The sequence below is a fragment of the Rhinichthys klamathensis genome, unplaced genomic scaffold, assembly GCF_029890125.1.
Source record: "Rhinichthys klamathensis goyatoka isolate OS25496 unplaced genomic scaffold, OSU_Roscu_1.1 h1tg000301l_1, whole genome shotgun sequence".
Taxonomy (NCBI): Eukaryota; Metazoa; Chordata; class Actinopteri; order Cypriniformes; family Leuciscidae; genus Rhinichthys; species Rhinichthys klamathensis.
Genome location: NW_026606820.1, coordinates 372312 through 396080, shown reverse-complemented (window position 1 = coordinate 396080; position 23769 = coordinate 372312). Strand labels below are relative to the sequence as shown.

Genomic DNA, 23769 nt, shown 5'->3' with positions numbered 1-23769 from the left:
TATATGTCATAAACATATCATCTCTGTATGTTTTGCAAAAGTAAAAAGTAAAAAAAAAATCAAATAAAAAAGTAGACTGAGCTATAAGGCCCTGTCCCAAATGGTACACTCCGGACTTGTGGATTTCCTCAGAGTCCACACTTCGGTGACGTCATGTAGTGCAGACCCATAGGGAGGTATAGCATTGAGAGGTATTTTTGGGACAGTCTCGATCATCACGCCGGAAACAGGAAGACGGTCTGATTGTTGTTATGGACAGGAGCTACAGGTTCAGGGAAATATGCTGCCTATTGTTGTTGTGTTTACATATGACTCAGTAAAGCCCTGACATTCTGTTCTATTTATTTAATGAATCATGATGCGATCGTATTATTCAGCTCGCTATTATTAGCCTATGTTTGAGACATCAACCACTGGTCGATGATCATAATGTTTGTATAAACTTGTCATAACAACTGTAATGATAATTACACTTCATTATTTTCTTCTCAGCCATGTTAACAATTGTCCGTGAGCGAAATCTCCTCCCATCCGTTGTCTGATTGGCCTTTCGTAAGGATTCCTGGGTAGTTAAAGTGCGTGTAGCCTGCATCTATGCGGGCTTAGCGGAAGACCGCTTCAAGGGTACAAAGGGGGCGCTGCTGAGCACACTTCAGAGCGTTAAAATGCTAAATGGGACGGCCTACGGACTCGTAGACTCGGCGAGCACGCGCAATTTAAGTCCACGAGACCGAAAGTCCGCATGAAGTGTGCCATTTGGGACAGGGCCTAAGCATGTCCTAGCCGGGTTCGTCACTTATTGGGGTCCCCTGGAAACATTTCCATTGTGTTCTGTTCTATTTGCAGCACGTTTCTGTATTTGGTTGTGTTGTGAACTTTTGAGGGGGTTTCTGTATTTGGTTGTGTTGTGAACTTTTGCAGTGCGTTTCTGTATTTGGTTGTGTTGTGACCTTTTGCAGTGCGTTTCTGTATTTGGTTGTGTTGTGAACTTTTGCAGTGCGTTTCTGTATTTGGTTGTGTTGTGAGTATTTGTAGCACCCATGTGTTGTAAAACTGATGAAGATGTTTTCTTAATTTGCGGGTGTTTTCTATTTGCATGCGTTTTCTTCAGTTGCAGCGCGTTGAGCTCTCTCGGCCAACATAGATAGGCCTATTGCTCATATAATAATACGTGAAAAATATGGGTTTTTTACAGATTGTGCAGGTTTGACATCTACAAGAATGGATTAACTGGACCATGCTAACAGCTAAACCTTGACCTTTTGGTTAGTGGCTCTGAGCACATTAACCCAAAACTCATATTTTATTGGCAAGAGTCCAAATTTTATCTACAAGAGATAAAAGTTAATAAATAATTCAATAAATAAACATTCTCTAATTTGTCTATCGGTTTGTTAGAAATGTATTTTTGTTGAATCTTTTATTAATGTGATATATCAGAATATTCCTTCTTAGTGTTGGACTTTAATCCAAAACAGAAGCAGATACACATGTACACTGATGTAATAAGATAATTCACACTGATGAAGAATGTGTGCTTGGATATCCACCATCAACTTGTCAGGACTGATACAGCGTTCAGCTTATTAAAGATAATCAGGGATGCCAAAGCTTTGTTGTTCACCTTGAGTTCATGTAAAATTGCAGCAGCAAAAACAGCTTTCCTTTCATAGTCACAACTTAATTTTTTAACAAACTCATATTCATGAAGTAGATGAATGGTGATCATGAACTGTTGGGTTGTTGACCTCAGTAGAGGAATAAAAAACATGGACTCGAAAACATTGTGTGGGACAATACTGAGTTGTAGGAGTGACAAGGCTTGTGGGTTTTCAGAGAGCCCATATTTCAAACAACAATGCATGTCCATCACTAACAAAAATGAGTGCTACTTTATTATAATACCTCATAATGTAATCAAAGCAACTCAAAGGCTGTGAATGCCATTGAAAAGACTAAAAATACTGCCATTGATTGAGTTCACCATGTCAAGTTGGTGACAAATGCAACGAGTCCATACATTTTACACCGAATTATACAGCTTTTTCTGAGTTGTGTTCTACAGCAGTTGCGATTTCTCAAACATCAGCTACTGAAATATATCAAATGCTTATTACTTAGTTAATACATTTATTTACAAATAGGTTTGACTGGAGTTATCCTGTGCATACAGCTTAGATGAGTGGTTCCATGCTGTGTGATTTAAAGCGCCATCTTTTTATGGATAACATCCATTATTGACAATTAAACAATATCACAAGCAGAGTGTTGTTCCAAATCACAAGGGAATCACAGTTTTGCTGATTTTCAGACCATCAGCACGACTGCGAAAATGGTATGATTTTATGTAACAGTTCCGTAATAAGAAGTTTGATTAAGTTTGGTTTTATAGACAAATAGTGTGTGTATTTTTGCTCTGCCACTGGAAATTCAAAAAAGCCAAAGCAGAATCAACTGTTTAAACGAATCAAACACAACAGTGGTGTTGCATTTCTGAACGAATCAACCCTAACCTTGAACAAATCAATGTGGATGAGTGAATGATTAAATGACTCACTCATAGGCCGTCATATGTTTCATCTTTGAATGAAACAATATTTTTGAATGAATCGGTTAGGCCACTCAATGATTGCTTGTTTGTTCATGGATAAAATGATATTTTTGAACAAATCGTTAAGTGAATATATCGTAAGTCATTTATACTGTTACAATGTAACTTGCAGAAAGAGTCACTGAAGAGTCTTATTTGGTTATTGAATGTGGAGGAAGATTCCAAAGGCCCTGATCAGAGAGGGGTCCCGACCGGAAGCCCGAACGCTATTTCAACCCTTGGGGACCACCACCCCGCAACATGGGCCAGAGGCAATAAAATGTCCAGCCAGCCCAGAAACCTGTTGAATGCAGTCAAGTCACTGTCGTTTAAAACCTGTGAATAAATGCCAACATACTTAGCATGTGAAACCATGCTTCTATGTTAGAATGTCCTGTATAATGTAGCGTTTCACTAGTCTGAGTGTCCATCTAATCCTTGAAAGGAAAAACAAATGAGGATACTGTCTGTAAAGGAGGGAATATCTTGAGGAAGGAAGAGAAGTATAAAGGTGGTTAATATTAAAAAGGAAGGCGGAGAGATGCAGAAGAAATATCTTTAAGAACTCATTTTTGTTTACTGTTAACAGTGACTTTAAACGTTTTTAGCTTTAATGATGTCTTCTCTGAATTTGTGAAGAACTCCAAGTTCTCCGCACTGTCAGTGTCTTGTGTGAATAATGACTCATTTATGCAGACGGTCACTTCACGTGTAGGCAGCAAATCACTGCCGGATGACGGAAGAATTATGAAACACTGTGAAACCACCAAAAACTCACTTAAAATAAAGGCATCGACATCCATCTGTAAAGGTTTTAAAAACACACGCTGATATACAGTACCAAAACACTCTACTTTTATCTGCAAAGAACAACTTGTGTATATAGTCAACAATTGTTTTGGTTTATCATTATAAGTCTTTAAAAAAAAAAAAAAGTATGACTGCACGCCAAAACTAAAGGCAAACCTGAAAGAGTTTCCACAGTGGCTAAATGTGGACCTCCTGAGGCAATAGCGAATAATAAGTTGTGCTGACATTGATGGATGGCCACTCCACAAGGATAGACACACCAATTGTTCTTGTGATAATGGTTTCTCCTGAAGTGGATTAATCAGACCATCAGACTCTTTTTATGTGAGTGCATACATGTCTCCATGAAAGATGTGGAATGAATATTAGACTCCAATCTAACACTCAAGACTTGGCAGTCTCTTAATAGAAAGAGTGGTTAAGGAGGTGTTACAAATGTTGTTGCACTAAAACAATCACACAAATGTTTCTAAATATGTTTGCAGCTGGGCTCCCGAATAGAATGGTGCAGTCAATGTTTTACCCTTAATTTATACCAAAGTAAAGCCACTACTTTTATGTTAGACTAATGGAAATTTAATTATGGATTCAGGACAACCCTTTTCAGAAAGCTTTTCAATAGTTCAGCTAATCAGGGCCTCTTTAACAGTTTAAATCAACTTTGTGTTCAGGATGAACACAAAACCCAGCTCGGTATACATTATGATATCTGTCACATTGCGTTTGTGGTCATTCAGACTGAAGCAAGCGCTCGAGGACAAAGATGGCATGCAGAAACTGCCATTCACTCTATCAATCTGACCTACCGAAACACAAATACCAAACTGTGCTAATTTCCCTAGTGGCGTATCGTCTGAGTTTTTGATAGAGATATCAAACAAGATTACTGGATCAGTTCTTGCTCCTTGGTGTGTGATCACAAAATATGAGAGCTTTAGTGGGCGCATCAACCAGATTAACTGCGAAAGCTGTGGGAGTGATGTCCAATGGGGTTTTGGGCCCCAAACCAGAATCTCTGTTTCATCTGACTTCAGAGCAGAAGTATTACCTCTGTGTCTTGGAGACACGCTTTCAGCCACAGCAGACTGAGTTCTTCATCTGTTCTCGCTGATATGTGGATGATGTCCCTCGAGTGACATAAAAAGCATACGCGCAAATCTCCTACTCAAGATTCCACAATGATACCTCATAAAAAATTAAGGGCCCCAAAATTAAACCCCGCACTACGCCACTGAGAATCTTCATCTAGCGAGAGTGGAGGCGTCGCTCTAATTGTTCAAACTGATATCTATCTGATGGGTGGTCGCTACCACGGGGCAGGCGTGGGGGCTTACACACACGGGCTCGAGCGCAAACACAAACACACGCAGGGACTCCAGAACGTGCCAGTGTGATTCCAATCTCCCTCTTATCTCTGTTTGTTTTCATTTAGATCAGTATCTCATCCACTGTGGCAGCCACTGTTATCTCCCGGGGGCTACACTGTTCTCTCCTCCTGTTCCACCATTTGGTTCTGTTCAGCTCCATCATATCCTAACTCCACAAAAGAGTCAGCTCGTGTGTTCGTCATGATAGGGATGCACCTTCTGTCAACTTGATAAGTGGAATGGTGGTCTGTTAAAATCCAATGCCAGAGTTAGACTTTGAAGAGTCAATACAAACGTTGCGGATGAAGAAGTCAATGCTAAAATTAGAGCTCCAAAGATTCAAAGCAGTCAGAGTGTTTATTCTCAAAAGTGTTGGTTGTTCCAGTCACTTTACTGAATAGTCTCTGTTGCTGTACTAAAAAGCTTTGGCTTGTTTTTACACTTATGCTGCATTTAAAAGTAGGCTGAAATTAATAATAAAAAGAACTCAAGAAACATTTCTTTCACAGGAGATATAGCAAGGCAAGATCCTTTGTAGAATCACACACTGAAACACTAATTATTTATCACAACCAAAAGTCAGAAAATATTAATATAGTCAGGCACAATTATAGGATTATTTTCTCTTGCAGAGTTTAGTACAGTCAATTTTTACATTTGCAGTAGAGATTTAACCAAAAAAAAAATGTGTTTTATATTTGTGTTTTATAATTACCTACTGCTAATGCAAACTGACATAAATTTACAATGAAATGACATCATAACTAGAAGGTAGAAATGTTATGTCATATTTATTTTTAGCTGAAATGCCAATAGGTTGTTTAGTGGCAGGTTCCACTGTGACAACTTACCCCATTTCACGAGTTCACACTCACAAATAATCAGATCCGAGTCAAGTAGTATGCATATTTGGCGTGCTGTCCGAGGGGAGGGCTCCGAGCTTGGAATATGGCCCCGAACCCAGAGTAATTCCCCCGTATTTCTGGATAGGAAAGTAACCAGGTGAGTGTGAGGAGACGGGGTGGTGGAGGGATGCTGAAAACTGTCGAGGAACATAGGTGAGTCGAATGTTTGTATATAAAGGCCTCAACTCATTTTGCTGATTGGTAGACATGTTGATTACTGATTGTTGACAGCTGGTTGAAATTATGTGATGATTGGATAGATCATTTGAACGTGTTCCTCCCGAACTATGTTAATAAAAATCATATAGCATGACAATTTTCTTTTGGAGAATGCTGTCACACCAGGTAAATATAGACTATTTAGTGAACTTTATCTTGGTCAATAGTGGTGGAAAACCCTATCCTTCTATATAGAATCGTGCTAAACTTTTTTTTCTAAGAGTGACAAAATAGGGCTAGTATGCTGTGATATAACCAGTCGAGTTTCTTCAAAAAAAAATATATATATTTTGTTTTTCTATTTCTTCCTCTCTAATTATTAATGTTCTTAGAAACATATTTTTTAGTTTCTGTGTGATCAAATTATGAAACTGTCTTGTAATGATGTCAACAGCCCTATACTTGGACTCACCTTATCAAACAGAGCCAAATAAAAACTCAACATAGTTTCAGTTTCACCCTGCTGGACGCTGGCAGAAATATTGCTACCCCTTTAAGCCAGAGGACAGGGACCAGGCTGAAGATGAATGGAAACTCCCTTCGAGATTATGCTGTGAAAGGGATGTGCAGAGATGTCAATAGAGACTATCTTTAACAACTTTTAACGTGTTACACAAATCAGTATAGCTAATGACTGGGACACAGACGGCAGAGCTTGGGACCTGCCGTGGCCGATAAAATTGATTTACCTGCTAACACAGAGATCAGTGCTGCCTGAGAAAAAAAATAGCCCAGGAGCCTTGAACAAATAATAGCACTTTTATCCGAAGAAGGGAAGCTGTGCCTATAAGTATAATAAGAATAATGGCCTCAAATCAGTATGTCAATACTGCCTGAGCTAAGAGCCCTCAGGGTTCACATGCTTGCGTCATATACGTTTTCTCTACAGCAAGTAGGCCTATTTTTACGTTGTTACTGTACTACTTAAGTACATTTTTCTAGTATCTGTATTTTGTTAGACCATTTTCATTTTGGGAAACTTTCACTTACTATATTCCAAAGGACAATCTCTGATGTTTTATTCCAGTACATTTGATAAAAATGTATCGTTCATCATTATTTCAAACTAAAGAGAATGAGAACTGCTATATAGAAGTCTTTCTGTTGAACTGTTCATTAAACTGTTCAATAGCGAATTGTACTGTTGCTGATGTTGAGTCAGCAATTCACTGATTCAATGATCTGCTCGGAGTCTGAAATTACTCAATTGTTCTGATTTACAAATTAGACATTAACAAGAAGTACCTCCTCAAAGCCCGAGTGTGCTGACAATTGGACTGGTGGCACAAAAAGTAAGTTACTAATGTATATAATTAACTATAATGAAAATCATATTTAGGCTAAATAAGAAGTTGTTGTTGATGTTTGTAAGCAGAATCTTTTTGTACATTGTATGAAATGCTTGATTGTTGAAGACTATTCAAATTGCATAGTGCAGTTTATAATAATTCATCATAATCTCAAACCTATTAGCTATATCTTGAATCTATGTCACATTCAACCTCTTTCCCTAAATAGATATTTTATGCAGTTAGTTCATCAAATTGAAAGCAAACAAGCAATAACTATGTAACTAACTATGTAAGTAAATATATAAATAAGGTTCATTTATCAGTATTTTTACAAATGTAAGTACATTAAAAAAATAAGTAGGGCTACTTTTTTACTTTTACTCAAGTAAAATTTTAAAATATTTTTTTCTGGGAGGGGGTAGGGTCGGGGGGTAATATTTCATTAGGGTATTTGCACATTAACTTAAGTACACACCACAGCTTTTCAGATCACTGAACTATCACCAAATGGCCATAGACTCCCTTGCTGCCCTTCCTGCAGAGTTTGCTTAAGGGTAATGTTATACGACGACAGGCACCAGGAGCAGATGGTTAAGCATATTTGTGTATGTGTGTGTGTTCTCTCTATCCCACAAATGGCCAGAATGTGACCCAGAAATGACTTGTGCTTGTCAAGAGCGAAGGGTATCTGAATGGTATCTTCTGTATGGGACTTTGTTAATGCATTTCACAGTGGGAAGGGACAACATTTCAGAAGCTGACAAACAAATAGACCCATCAACATTTGGCTAGCATCTGTTGATTTTACATGCTCACGGATGCAGTTGAAAGAACATTTTCTCCAAGGTTTCTCTAAAGTCTTTAACTGTGTGCTGTGCCATGTTCCTGCTATGCTATCTAGTTTTTTTTTTTTTTCATCTGTAAAAAGAAATCATACCACTTTAATCCTTGACTAGCTACCCCAGCCCAGCTCATTTTTAAGGACACACCCCTTTTCTTTGTTAGCATTCTGAATGTGTTTGAGATCAGGCTACACTGGAATGAATAGAGCTGGCACTTAGCAAATTACCAGGTTTACTTTCATCATTCTCCTGTGGTATTCGCTCTGTTTATCTGTGATTTTTAAATGCATCTAGCTGAGAAGGTTATCCAATTTTATGGCAAAGGTCAAAATGTTCAGAAAGAGTGTTGATATAAGGAAGAAGCTGTGGTTTTCTTTTCACTTACTTTTCTCTTTCTTCTAGAGTTCTTGGCAAGTTGAGCTCCCAACTGGTGCAGCATATGGTGGCTGGGGTCCTAAGGAGCGAGGTGTGGCTGTCTGTGCATGTGCCAGAGCCTAATTACTTACACATTAGTACCCAGGTGGTACCTACAGTCCATTCTCTCTCTCTCTCTCTCTCTCTCTCTCACACACACACACACACACGCACACACACACACACACACACACACACACACACACTATTCCCTCGTTTCAGGACAAACAAATAAAACAATTCACAGGCGTTTAATTATACTAACCATCTATCTGCTACTAATAACAAAACTAGACTTTTATTTGGATGTTTGAACGTCTTTAGAGATACTGAATGTTTGATGAATGTTTTTCGAGCACTTGATTTAAAGTTCACCGCTTGTCACCATGGGATACAATAGCGAGGATAGGCAAGACATGATTGGTTTCTTCAATCTGCAGACGATGCATTTGCACTATTATAAAGGTTACAAGATGAAAGGCTGCCTGGAATGTTTGTGAGAGAGACGAAAAAAGACGTGTCTGCATCATAAACACTTTCACGAATGCCCTGTTCAGGGTGTCATCACCCTCTGTCGAAAAAAAGGATACAAAAACACACAATCTGAGCTCTCATGTAGGAGAGAAGAGTGAGAGAAAAAAAATCTGCTTTTTCCACCATCTTCAAAAACAATTAGGAAGGTCAGACTGTATGAGTGAACACAAACTTTGTTTGGGTGCTTCTCTGTGTGGGGATATGTGTTTAGATATGATGCCAAGTATGCTTCTCTGATTTTTTTTTTTTAATTGTTACTCTAAAAACAACAGCAGCAGCAAAAATATTATTATTATTATTATTTATGAACTATATTAATATATTATAGTGATGGCATGTATGTTGCCAAGTATATTGTTATATATAAAATTAAATTTTTATAACTATTATAATAATAAACATTATTATTATTATCTACACATAAGGTTTGATTTGTGTGTGTATGTGAAGTATGCTGACAGTTCAGTAAGGAAATAGGCCAAAGGCACTAAAGACAGATTAACATTCATTCAGTGAAGTAAATAGGCTTACTGTCAAGTGGACTGACAGCTCTTCACTCAGATGCTCAGCGAGAGTAAAAAAAAAAAAAGGTTCACTCTCCGAGGTTAGAAACTGCTGTTTAATCTAGTTTATTTCACTGATTTCCTAAACTATAAGTCATTGTAATAGAGGTCTGTAGTTAGACAAAAGCTGCTCAAATTCAAAGCTTATGATGGCGCAATTGTCATTTCTAAGTCTTTTCTGAGCCTTTTTGTCCTGAAGTCTCAGTGGGGCTGTGTCACTAACAGGTCTGATAACAGTGGTTGAGAGGTGTAAATGTCAGAAAAGCTGTGTACACAGAGCCCCTGGCAGAGCTCAGCTCACGGGGGCTCTCTGCCCCTCTTTTTCTTCCTCTTTCTCGCTCCTTTCACCCCTCCCGTCACGCTCCCGACTCTTTTGTCATCTTATCTGCTGTCCGACTCTCTTCCCGCTCCTGCGTAACAGACAGCACACCTGGGATTTGCGGCCTCCCTGCTCTCACATTCCTGTCCTGCTACGCTTATCGTTTATTCGGCGCCTTGTCGCTTCAGACGCTTAGGCATGGGCCCCCCAAGGCCCCTCAGAGAACTGCCAGGGGTCCGATGAGCCTCCACCACGTCTCACTGTCACCTCAGACATCAGACATCTGGCAATGCCACACACACACACACACACAAGCACACAGCAGAGATCTTCAAAACATTCCCTACAGAGAAGCATTTTGAAGTGAGAACAGACACTGAACACCTTGACAAACCAGCACCGAAGACGCTCTCTTTTCTCTCTCTCTCTCTCTCTCTCTTTGGAGAAGAACAAAAGTTGCCCTCATAGATGTCATCAGTCAGGAAGAACAAATGGAGCACTGACCTGTCAGAGGAGATGAGGTGTGTGCAGGAGGAAGGAAAAGAGGGGTGAGATGAAGGGAGGAAAGGCGTGAGGGAGGTGAGAGAAAAGAGTCTGACGGGCTGGGGCTGTTAGCATATTTATGAGGACAGATTTTCTGTTCGACTTCAATCTATCTGTCAGCGGTGGCCTCTGCTTAGAGCGTCACCCAACACCCACCCTCACATTATCATTTGAGGCCCACCTTCTCACATTTTACATGCTAAACAAATAAGATCCTTTTAGAAGAACCTATTTGTATTCAGCAAAGCTTAAAAAAGTTAACCGAACATCTTTGAGTGACTTTAGAAGTTGCTCCAAAGCACGTCTCTTGGAAATGTATGACTTGTTTGGGGAATTTTAAGTCATTTATTTTATTTCTTTAATTATTCTTATTATAGCCCAGTGATTTCTGTATTTAGGTCCCTCGGTCAGCTCTACCGTTCAGATATTAAAGCCTGCGGTTTGTGAAAGAGATTAATTTGAGTGGAGGTCAAACATAATGGAGTCAATTTTAGGGAAAATGAGATATGATCACATTGCTTTTGTCCTTTGTTTCGTGCTGCATTAAGTTTAGTTCTGTGCGACTGGTTTTAAATTGAACTTTGCTGGAAGATATATATATATATATATATATATTGCATTTTATTCTCTTTGCAAATGAAATGTCTTTGTTCGCATTTCCCTCCGTTTTTGTACAAAACCATTTGAGCTCAGACGTCAATGTTAATAAAACTTAAATAGCATTTGTTTTGAACAAATAAATTGCACTAAATGCTCATTTGAGTGGTTGCATCCATGTGTGCAAAAATAGACTTTAAGATGTCCTGAGCTACAAAACAAAACCAGACAGCTGAGCCCGGTCTTCTATGACATATTTCATTGGAAAGTAAAGTTTTGTGTGGTTTTTGATTGTTAAAGGAATGTGGCTTAATTCTCGAACTGTCTGCTTGTATTAGTTCAGCTAAAGTTGTCTTAAAATAAAACACGGGAGTCTAAGATGTAAGTATACATTTTTCAGTTTATTTGTCACCTCCTGGTATTAAGGTGTTTGTGTGCATATGTGTGTAAATATCAGTATCAGTGCGTGTGTTTGCTTTGCATTGTATACACCTTTTGTATTTGGCCTCAAATTTCCAAACGGATCTATTTGGCTACAGTAATACACAACTGCCATGTATTCAAATCTAGAATATTACGGCCTCTTTATTTATAGACATGATTCTCAATATCCAAAAGTGAAAAAATGGATGAAAAGTTTAGAGATAAGGCCTTCTGTCATGTTAAGAACCCCTGTAAAGTGGATTAGCAATGCTAACTGCTCCCTTGTGGAGCCTTACACAGTACACTTGGAAAAAAAAAACGGCGCAAATGAAGACTGCACTTCAGAAAAAGTATATATAGATAGATTTATAGATATAGATTTATATTTATTTTGAAGTTTAAAAGAGTACAGTTAAGACTTCTCACACGTGATATAACCTACGTATTGTCTGAGAGAGTAAGATTTAGGCCACTGCTGTCCCGCTCACAACGTTAAACACTTAACCCTGACGGAAAGAAAATCCCTCTGTGGAATCCGTTGCTTCTTTTTTTTTTTTTTTTGACAAATAGTTGGAATAGATTTAGGGAAAACACCTGATCACACACACAGCCGCACACAGAATATAAAAACAGTCATGTCTAAAAGAACAATATTGCATTTGTAATGCACAAATGAATTTCCTGTACAATTGGCTTTTCAGTGGTGTGTGTGTACATAAACAACTAAAGGGCTCAGTGAATATATCTCCATTTTTGTCGGTTTCGTTGGATGGTTCTCATCATCGTTCACACTGTGGTATTTTTGTTTTCTTTTTTCTTTTTTTTTTACGATGAACAGTAGTGCTGTAAACAGGCACACGCAGAAGCCAAGAGGAATAATCATCCTCTTGTTTATCTCCTTGTCTTCCTATCCTCCATGTATTTTAACGGTCTAGTTTTGTCCTCCGCTCAGTCCTGCTGAGAAGCGCGTTATGTCCAGCCACTCGGCCTTGCATCTAGCTCTGCGAGTCTGACTCTTTCATCAAGTTTTTTTGAGGTCTCGGAGGCTCCGGAAGCCTTCGGGAACGCACGATCATCTGACGCCTCTGGAAATAGAGTCTGAAAACTTGATGCTCTTCGCATTTCCATCAGTTTCACTGATTGTGCAAAATCACGCCGTCTCTGGTAAGTCCACTCGGAAAGAGCTAGCATATCCTTTTCCGCGCTAAAAAGGGAAAAAGAAAGAACGCTTATTAAAGATGATTTTAGACAGCAGTTTTTAGAGTTGTTCTAAGCTATTAAAAGACCAGTGTTTGATGCATACAGAAGCAGAGCTTTGATGAGGAACTATGAGCCTACAATCATAAACTATTTCCTCAAAGTTAAATGCACCACCCACACAGCCTCGGAGCGCTCTTTCTGAGACAGATGTCTGAAGGTTTCAACACAACAAGAGCAGTCAATAATATCTCAATCAATCCCACGACCACCTTCATCCCCTCTAAAACAACAAACAGTGGTAGGCAGCCTAAACCTTATAACCTCTGGCCTTTTGAGAGCGTCTGTTTCAAGCTTCTGAGTTGATGTTTGGCATGACTAGTCAAACGTTGCCTCAATGAACATACTGCCAAAACTATAGGGAGTTTCTGCCTTTTATCTCTGTTTTTTTACAAGTTCATTTTAGGCATTGTCAATCTCTGGTGGGTCTTTGCCTATGGTCAGATATCTGAGAATGTTTTATTGTTTGATCTAACAACTTATCACATTAAAATCCCACAACTGGACATCAGTACGGTGGCAGAGAGAGCTCAATGCTCTGCAAATAGAAAAAACACCAGCAAATTAAGACAACATCTTCATCAGTTTGAAAACAAATGTGCTGCAAATACTCACAATGCTACCAAATTATTATTTTTATTGAGATGATAATTTGCATGTTTTCTTCAGTTGCAGGGCGTTGAGCTCTCCATACATAAGGGCTTCTGTAATTCCCTGCATTTACAAACACTGTGCAATTGCATAGTGCAATTTCTTGTTTCAAAGCATGTGCAATGTTGAAATAATTTATTTAGCAGGGTTGTGAACCATTCTGAATTTGAATTAGAAATTAAAGTACAATGGCATTCAGATGCTTGAATACCACAGTAATTTTTAAAAAGAAAAACAAAGTTGGTCAAGACAAACTTTAAACTTTGGCTTAACCTGTTTCAAAAGTCTTGAAGGTTTATATATAAACCTATATAAATATAACAAATTATTATTATAATTTATTATTATATACTAAGGATAGATAAACAACTTCCTGTAGTGTGTGGCTAATTCAAATAATTAAAGGGGAGTTAATTCTTCAAATCAGTTGGGTTTTTTTTTACAACCCTGGTAAAATGTTTTGAATGTAGGCAAATGTATAAGGAAAAAGCTAATCAGACACTCTTATAAATAAAGGTTCTTCAAAGCTTTAATCCAGTTTTTTTTTTTTTTTTTTTACTTCATAGGGTTTTTGCTATTTGGTTCTCTGAAGATTAAAAAGGTTCTTGGTGCTACATATTAGAGGTTCTTAAGATCAGCATATTGATTCCTCCGTTTAAAACGTGCAGCCCTCCTGGGGCCTTTAAAGCACCACTAGATGGTTTTTCTAAAGAACTAAAAGATAAAAAAAATCTTTGAGGAAGTTAAAGAGACTCTCTTATGTTCTCTCCTAAACTTTTTCCTTCTATCGGATCCTTTATTTGTAAGAGTGTGCACCAGGAACCAGCAGATGAAGAGCAGATGAAGGATGGGCAGATGTTGATGGGTGAAGGAGAGCAGAAGTGTGAGGGCTAAGAGTTCTAAGAGGAGAATTCAGCAGCACTTCACGCTAGAGGCCTTGAATTTGGAAAGTTTTTTAGGTCAGATCAAGAGAGAGGAAAGCGCTCTCTCTTTGAGATACTCACACAGACAGGCGGCTTTGTAAGGCATGCGCGAGTTACACAGAAGTGCATCGAACTCTTTCCTCTCTAGCGTGGAAGCATTGAGGTGATGTTGATGGTGTTGATGTTGGTGTTGGTGCATCTGGTTGGGGTGGTGTGGCGTCTCTTTGCCAAAGGTTGAGAATGACTGATCACCCGCCAACGTCTCGCCCTCAAATACCTCAGAGTCGGGCACAGAGTCCATGCCCGGCACGTGCAGGTTGCTGCGGTAATCGGCACCCTGTCGTGCATCGGTGGGCACGAAACTTGGCATCCAGCAGCGATCTGAGTGGCCGAGGGCTTTGCACTCCTCTGTGCAGTTGGAAAACAGGTCTGCTCCTATGAGAGAGAACAGAGAGATGGGTTAGCTTTTGCTTAATTGTCCATGTGGGTGGATGGGAGAGAGAATATGCTCCCAATTGCACTGGAAGCGTGTAAGTGCATTAAAACAAGACAAACAAACATAAATAAATACAATAAACCATGCGTATGCAATGCATCTACACTAAGCATGTCTCCTCTCTTAGATAAAAGAGCAGACCGTCGAATTCTGCATTAATTTAACCAATCAGAAGTTATCCAGCATCTTTTTTAGACTTAATCAAGCATTATAAATATGTAAATCCAGATGAAATGTAATGCATGTCATTCACTTTGAAAACATTAAAAGCTGTATGCATGAAATGTCTTTGGCACTTAACGTGCTAATCATGAAAAGATTGCATGTCGCTTTTTTCCCCCCTTTTTGTGACTTTTAAATTACAAATTACCCTGATCAAAGCACGTGTGGAGAACATACACACTGCGAGTGGATGAAGTCAATGCTGTAATCTCCTCTTGAGGTCTCTCTTCCACTTCTCTCTTTCTATTTGACATCAAAGGTAAACTCTCTGAGACACCAAGCTTGCAGATAAACCCAATCCTCTGTTCTCTTTCCTTCTCTTCCGCCCAGCTACAAGATGAAGGGATATATTATAAAGGTTATAACCCTCTTTACTCTTTTGTCTCTTTCTCGTCGTCTCAATTAAAAGAACAGAAAGAATGAGTGACACTATGTCACCTTAAAAGAAAAGAATTCAATACTTCAATAGGTGCAAAAAAGGCTTTGGAATGTACAGTAAAATATTTTAAAATAAACGATATTATTGATATAAAATATGTATATATCTAAACAATTTTATTGAATTGCTTTAACTAAATAAATATATCTGAAATAGCCTTTTCTGCATCATTTTCCAGGCCGTAAAAACCAAGCTCCGCCCCCAATATTAGGCCCACCACATCTCTCCCAGAGGTTTATCATGAGCCTCTTTGAAAAGGTATTTTGTTTATCAGCACATAATTCAAGCACCCCGCTGCTAATATCCAATGGCGAACGACCTCGCGAATCACAAAGCCAAGAGAAAGCTAGCGTTACACAAGTGTTACAGCTAAATCCAGCGTGAGGGACAAGATCCTGTTAGTTTGTGCGTGACAGTTGCATGATGCCTTTTACCCCCACCGTCACCCCAGATGGTGTAAGCCGTGCCGTTTTGACTGCGTGCATCTGAGAAGAAGGGAGAGGTGAGCATTTTGAAATCCCCTTTCGGCTCCTGTGTCTAAAAACCCCATGTCTAAAACAGTCAGTAATTACAGCTGGAGGATTAATGAAGTGCCATTTTCAAAGAAGCGCTAAGCGGAGATGTTAAAGGTATGGAGCAGAGTCAGTGGTGTGGGGTGGGGGGATGTTCTTATAGCTAATCCTCAGGCTAGCCCTTCAGACAGAAGACAGGTCAGCATACACAGACTTTGGGTTTCTGCTTTAAAAGAGGATTAGAGTCCTTTGGAGCTACATGCAAACAACCTACTTAGGCCTGGGCTTGGTAAGACTCTCCCAATTACAAACCAAAGCATAGGACCGCCTTACTAGGGAACAAGTAGTTTAGACACTAAACATATCTGGAAGCTATCTATGACAACATTCAGAGGTCTCATTTTTATAAGAGACTGTGAACAAAGGTTCTTTGTGTATATATCTGACATACAAAGAAGGTGAGAGTGAGAGAGAGAGTTTGATATTTAGAGAGTGTGCGATAAGACACTTCCTCGTTGTGTAATCGCAGGGAGACATCTTGATATTTCCTGACATTTTCTGAAATTAATTGCTCTCTGTACTCATCCAGTGTTCTTTTTTTCAGTGGGAAAAAAATGGAAAAGTAATTATATTGTTGACTTGTGGTTCAATATTGCAGGAAAGAGTCAAGTCTGATGAAAATACAATGCTCTATATTCTCTGGTTGAAAAATACATGCTATTTGTATACCTAGTAATCATTTCTGTTTCAAGTAATGCAATGCTAGATACAAATTTGAACAGGGGCCAGAACGATCTGGATTGTGTCCACATCGACCACATTCGGATTTTAAGGAAAATGTTCATAAGTAAATCGTCACCTACTGACCTGACAAACAATTACAAGGGTTTTAATCTGTACTACACTAAATTATTTAATATTTCTCCTCAAAATATTTTATATTTAATAAATTATCTATTAAGCTTAAAATTAAAAGAAAACACACCACCATTCAAGTTTGGGGTTAGTGAGATTTTTAAATGTTTTAATGTTGAAATATTATATCAAGAAAAAAGATTTTCAGCATCATTACTCCAGTCTTCAGTGTCACATGATCCATCAGAAATCTTTTGAATATGCTGATTTTGGAGCTTAAGAAACATTTCTTATTATTATTAATGCTGAAAATATACTGACCATAAACTTTTGAATGGGAGAGTATTTTCGGGCGAAATGTTGCACAATTTTTTTTTTTTTTTTTTTTTTAATTGCAATAAGACCTTGCCAGTTACACAAAGACAATAGATAGTGATGTTATGTATTATCACAAAATCTAATCAAATCACCCAGAGGTAGATTTTAATACAATGTTTAAACAGGGTATCTATGCTACTAAACACCACAAGAACACCACAAACATTTCCCCAAAAAAGAAAACCCTCAAAACATGTATTTTTGCATGTTAAATTTGTTTGGAAGTTGTCAGAAACTCTACATCACTTTTTCTGATGTTCTACAAAGTGAGAGAAAGAGAGAGAGAGAGAGACAGACTTGTAGATTAATGAAGATATATGACAATGGACTGTAAACAAAATTATCTATTGAAAAATCTCCCCTCTCTATCTGCTTTGCAGCTTCTGAGCAGAAGCCTTGCAAAGCATTAGATCCCATAATAACCTTCATTTGCTAATCAGGCTGAAAATAAATTACTGATCAGTGAGCTGTTTCTGAATTCTGAAAATGACCTGCAGCCCAAATGAGGGATTCTGTAGCGACGTGGCAGATCCTCTGGATAAAAGAAATTAAATTGGAATGAAATGATTCAGGTGTGTCATTGCATCAGAGAAGCTCTAAAGTCTTCCATATTACAGATGCATTTGTATGCATTAGAGAGAATTTAAGCGATGCTTATCTCTGCCTTTTTTTAAATTCAGTAGAGATGACTAGATCGAGATGCGTCTATGTTGTGACACACTAAGCGTTTGGATGACTAAAATTGCCTGTTTCAAAAAGCCCGTAAAACAGCAGCTGGTTAAGAAACAAAATGTCTGAAATAGATTTGAAAGTATGAAGGCCGTTTCCACCCAATTCTCATTAAAATGAACAATGCACACTCCTGAACGCTCTCCAAGTCTGCATACCAAGCGGCGCTTTCAATTATCTTAATTAAAGAAGATAGTATGGAGCAAAACAGTTCATTTTTAGTAGGGACAACATGCTCGCAAAATACACAACAGATTTTTTTTTCTTTGCTTTATAGAGCTGTATCTTAAAAGGCAAGAGTTTTTTGATGGCCTACGACAACAAAGGCAGATGGGCTAGCTGACCTTGTATGGAAAACAAGTCTTGATTTTAATCTAATGTTTAACTGAGCAAAAATAGCCTAAATGAGAGCTGAAGCAGTCCAGCCACAGCATATGGTGCTCTGCAATAACAGCAGAGGACATATGCTCAACCAAAGAGAAATTAACCATAATAAGATGCAACTTTTGGTTGTATTCATTTGTGTCCGACTATGTCATAATTACATTATACACTCAACTTCACAATGGACTTCAAGCTAGGTGTCATTTAGCAACAAAGCACCATTTCCAATGCAGCCGAATCTCACACATGTGGTTTTATGAAGGTGTGAACAATAGTGTCCTCCGTCAGTGGAATGTGGGGAGAGGGATTATGGTGGAAGAGTGAGGGGGGGAGGGGGGGTCGCACACAGTCAATGAATCGCTTGTTTGTTTGCTGCTCAACCTATTTGGTCCTGTTCCCACAGAGTCGATGACAGACTGCCTGGACTGATCTAAATTCCATCATGTCTCTACAGACGTGGGTGAAAGGATAGATAGTACCACTGAAGTAAATACTTATTATCAGGGAGTATTCATAAACAATTGGATTATATTCTCCACTACGGCTGTTGTTCACAGGCTCACACATCCATACTCAGAGGCTCGGTGGCCTAAAATATTTCTGCTAGGTTTCGAACAGCCTCGACATGCCTTGATCAGGGCTTTTGTTCTGATTGTTTGGATGAAAAACAACCAAACTATTTAAAGTATTCCATCTTTCAACCAGTATGTCTATCGCAAGCATTTAACCAAAAAAATTAAAGCCACATCTCTACATGCACAGCCTGAATGGCATCTCTTTTTTAATCAATAACAAAACAAGAGAAATATGAGAAATTGACTTATATAAACGTACCAGAGGAATGTCCACGATGCATGGCGTCATGGTCACTGTCTCCCTGCTCACTGTCTCCATGACCGCTGTCTTTTGAGCTCACGATATCTGCCTCCTGAAATGCAGAGCTGAGGGAGGAGAAAAGGTTTGAGTTGACCGCTATGCCACACGACTCTTATATAACCACAGTTTAGCCTTGAAATGGTCTCAGTCTGTCACAAATGATCGTGCTGGTTTAGTTCAAATGTTCATAGACTTCTCATATGTATTTACTTCTATCATATTAATAAAAAATAAAAAAAGAAAGTCATTCCATAAAGTAGGGGGGAAATATGTTTCAGGTCAGTTAAGTTAAGTGCTTACCTGTTAACACGCCTTGGTCGGTCCACCAAATAACTGAGTTCTGCTCTCTGGTGTTTTGTCTGCAAGAGAGGGATCGATTTGAAATAGGCCCATCAAAATTGCATAATAGCAATTACATTTTTAAAAATAAAAATAAAATATTATAAATGCATAAATGACAATAATGATAATAATACAGGTCAGAATTCAAGCTTTGCTCACTGCATGGGGGCATTGCAGGGACTTTATGGGCAGTGAAGATCATTAGGCTCTGCTGCTATTCAGCAGAATTCAACTATAGACGGATCTTTGTTCTTGTGAGGCTCTGCAACACCGTGACTGGCATATCTAATGCCCTATAACCCGGAGAGCTTTTCACAAACATGCAAATCTATCAGTTCAGTGACTCACTATGTTTACACTCTAACATGCACAGTATAGGCCACACAAAAGATATAATAATAATAATATTAATAATAATAATAATAAAGTAGAACATGATTAATATTGTTAGTGTCAGTCTGCAAGCAACCTGTTTGTTTTCAGAGCTCACTATCCTGAAGAGGAAGATTGTTTTGTTTTGAGTTTGTATTTATTTTGAAATATAAGATAATTCAAATATAAAATAGCAGACAATTTTAAAATTATGACTATAGATACATCCACACAATGAAGTCTTTGAAATATGTATTTAGATAAACTAGCTTGTATCTGAAGAAGAAAGCTAGATTTGCTTTCTGAGTGCCATTGATAAAAAATCAAACCAAAAAATAAAAACGTAATTACTTATAGTACTTTTTTTTTTTTTTTTTCGTGTAATTATAATATGAGTAAGTTTTATAAGTGCTCGTACCTCACTGGAAAGCAGGCTGCCGTTGGATATGATGTCCGGCTGCTGTTGGTCCGTATAGCCGGTCACTAGAGCTCCGCACGGGTTGTGCTCGGTGTCGTTGCTGCGCGACGGGCTGCAGGCCTTCAGGAACATGAGATCCGTTTTGGCCGATTCCGGAGTCAGACAGACCTGATAGCAGTAGTTCTGACTTTGATGTAGCGAGCCGAAGCTCCCTGACTCCTCCACTGGCACCTGCGCGGCGCTCGCCACGCTCACGTTTGCTGTGTTGGTGCTCTGAACCAGCATGATGTCGGACTTGCTCAGTTTTTTCTTTTTCCGGGCAGCCCGGGCCTGTCGACCGCAGCAGCCACCTGACCCGCAGCCCACCAGGCAGCAGCAGTCGCTGGCCAGGCAGGTGCTGTAGATGTTCAGCTTTTTCTCCTTTTGACAGCGCACGGCCAGCACAATCATAGCCAGGAGGAAGATGAAGGAAACGGAGCCGAGCGCGATGATGAGGATGAGCGTCAAGTCCAGAGACGCGTCTTTGGCCTTGGCAGTACCTCGTTCTCCACTGTGGCCTTCCACGAGACTGTCCACGAGCGTAACCTGGACCGCTGCGCTGCATGACATGGGAGGCTGCCCGTGATCCCTTACCTCAATCAGCAGCTCATACAGCTGTTGCGGGTCTCGTTTGACTGACACCCGGCGGGCCGTGCGCAACTCGCCAGTGCGCCAGTCCATTCGGAACATCCCATTCTCATTACCTCTCTGTATACTGTAGGACAAGCGCGCGTTCTCTCCATCATCTGCATCCATGGCGACAATGCGCGTAACTAGGTAGCCTGGCTCGGCAGAGCGCGGCAAAGGCTCCCGCGCAGTGCCATTTTTTCCAATAGGCGCAATCACAGACGGCGCGTTATCATTCTGATCAACTATAATGACGTTCACCGTGGCGTTGGACCAAAGTTCGGGGCTGCCTGAGTCCCTCGCTTGAACTATAAAGCTGAAGTCTTTCAGTTGCTCATAATCAAATGATCTAAGGGCGTACAAATACCCATTCTCCGAGTTGATGGACACATACGTGACCACAGACATTCCCTGGATTTCACACTCCACTATGGAGTAAGTTATATAAGCATTCTGTCCGACATCAGGGTCTACTGCACTGACAGCGTAGATGTAAGCACCGGGGACGTTGTTTTCAGTCACATACACATCATAAATGGGCTGCGTAAACGTGGGCGCGTTGTCGTTCTCATCAGACACGTGCACTTTGATTGATTTGCTGGTCGCCAGAGATGGAGTCCCTTTATCTCTCGCAACCACGGTGACCGTGTATGCCTCTACAGTCTCTCGGTTGAGAGGACCGTCGGTCACAATAGTGTAATAATTTCTAAAAGAGGTTTTGAGTTTAAAAGGAACATCTCCGAGAATCTCCACATGCGTCTGACCGTTGTCTTCAGAGTCTTTATCGGTGACGCTGAGCAGAGCGATAACGGTGCCCGTGGCTGCGTTCTCGCTCACCGACTCCGTGACGGTGCTGAAGATGATCTCTGGAGCGTTGTCGTTCACGTCCGCCACTTTGACCAAAACTTTACAGTGCGCGGGCACAGCATTAGGTCCCATGTCTTTCGCTTGAACGTAAATCTGATACAGACTGCTCTCCTCAAAGTCCACCTCACCTCTGACCTCTATACGGCCCGTTCTTGCATCGATATCGAACAGTTCCTTGACCCTGCTTGAAATGTGGTTGCTGAACGAGTAAATGACTTCTCCGTTCGGGCCCTCGTCTGAGTCGGTCGCGTTCAGCTGGATGACGAGCGTGCCCACGGGCACGTTCTCGGCCAGGTTAACCGAGTACACCGGCTGATCAAACACGGGGACGTTGTCGTTGGAGTCGAGCACCCTGACCACAAGCAGTGCTGTACCTGTACGAGGAGGCTGGCCACCGTCTACGGCTGTGAGGACATAACGGTGCATCGCCTGTTGTTCCCGATCAAGAGGCTTCTCCAAAACCAGCTCTGCGAATTTATTGCCATCAGTCTGTGTTTGCACGTCTAGGTAGAAATAGTTGTTATTGGTGATGTCGTAAGTGCGCAATGCGTTACTACCGACATCCGGATCAAAAGCGCTCTCCAAAGGGAAGCGCGTACCCGGGGTCGCGCTCTCGGATATTTCCACGGTAATGTCCGTCTCCGGAAAGCTCGGCGGGTTGTCGTTGATGTCCACCACCTCTATCTCCACGCGAAAGAGCTCGAGTGGGTTCTCCAGGAACACCTCCAGGTGAAGCAAACAGCTGGCACTCTGCTTACAGATGCGCTCCCGGTCGATTTTCTCGTTCACGAAAAGCACTCCGTTTTCCAAGTTTACTTCCAGGTACGGCGTCCGCGAGCTGGGCACCACCTGAAAGCGGCGGGATGAAAGTTTTGTAAGGTCCAGTCCCAAATCCTCTGCTATATTCCCCACAAACGTGCCATGCTCCGCTTCCTCGGGCACAGAGTAACGTATCTGCGAAACCACCCCATCCGCGAGACACAGCAGGAGCAAAAACACAAACATTTCCACTCAGGAAAGGACACTTGGAATATTTTATCTCCGTGGAGCACACAGCAAAACCATCACCCTCTTCTCCAAGGTAAGGCGCGCAGGCGTGCGTAAGGCTTTGGTTGTATGGCAATATTTTGTTTTCCCTTAAACAGGGCTGTCAGCCAAAAACCATGCTGTCTGCGTTCTGGTTTACACAGGACAGATTTCCCAAGGCGATTTCCTCCACGAACAAGCTTTAGAGTCGCAGCGGATTTCTGGCACAAGTGAACATTAAAACATTAAACTGATACTGATATAAATAGATATCAGCTGGCGTGTGATAAAGCACAATATCATAATCCACAGAATTAATGCAACAAATGCATTTTATATTAGATGCTACAGTCTCTGATATCTGAACGGTCCCAGTCTATCTGGTGCGCTCCTGCGGGGTCTGCTGGCACAGTACTGAAGCTTCAGCGCTTAGCTGTTCGGTTTTCCCGCAGCACCCTCCCCTCGCCAACCAATGGGAGCATCCGGCACCAGCACAGCTGAATCTTTATTGGCTGTGTCCTACATCAGTCAAGCCTCCTGGCGGCTGATAAACACGCCCCTGGTCCGAGCTGCGGGATTTCTGGTCATAAGGATTGAATGGCTGATGAGTTCGTAAGAGAATGAGTCAGAGAGATGAGTAAGGTGTGATCAATTTGTGGGGGGGAAAAAATGAATAAATGAATATCAGAACGGGATTATGCATAACGTTATTATGTATAGGCCTATATGTGTAAATGGTGTGAATATATATATATATATATAAACACACACACACACCGTGACATTTATCTACATTATTTGTCTGAATCACATTTTTGACTTGTGTATACGTGAAAAAAAAAGTAAAAATGGGGGAAACCAGCATTTGTGCATTTCATATCAAGTGCTCTCATTTTAAACGGACAGTTTTCCCCCCATTATAAATATTTTACAATTAC

At 40.2% G+C, this 23769-nt stretch overlaps 1 protein-coding gene across 2 annotated transcripts; it reads right to left on the bottom strand.

Annotated features, from left to right (window-relative positions):
• Positions 1–11960: 11960 nt before the first annotated feature.
• On the bottom strand, positions 11961–23384 carry pcdh10b (protocadherin 10b). 2 transcript variants are annotated; one of them, XM_056270300.1, is made up of 5 exons: positions 20273–23384; positions 19441–19499; positions 19099–19205; positions 14331–14684; positions 11961–12622 (listed from the first exon to the last, which is right to left on the bottom strand). In XM_056270300.1, the coding sequence occupies exons 1-5, from the start codon at positions 22808–22810 to the stop codon at positions 12603–12605; spliced, it is 3078 nt and encodes a 1025-aa protein (XP_056126275.1). In that variant the 5' UTR covers positions 22811–23384; the 3' UTR covers positions 11961–12602. The 2 variants fall into 2 exon arrangements, with proteins under 2 accessions (XP_056126275.1, XP_056126276.1); XM_056270301.1 differs by having other exon boundaries at positions 14527–14684; positions 20273–23379.
• Between the last annotated feature and the right edge of the window lie 385 nt (positions 23385–23769).

Coding starts and splice junctions, on each gene's coding strand:
- pcdh10b (XM_056270300.1), bottom strand. CDS start 22,810: ATGTTTGTGTTTTTGCTCCTGCTGTGTCTCGCGGATGGGGTGGTTTCG. Junction 19,206..19,440: donor CGACCAAGGCGTGTTAACAG/GTAAGCACTTAA, acceptor CTCCTCCCTCAG/CTCTGCATTTCAGGAGGCAG. Junction 12,623..14,330: donor TTACAAAGCCGCCTGTCTGT/GTGAGTATCTCA, acceptor TTCCCTTTTTAG/CGCGGAAAAGGATATGCTAG.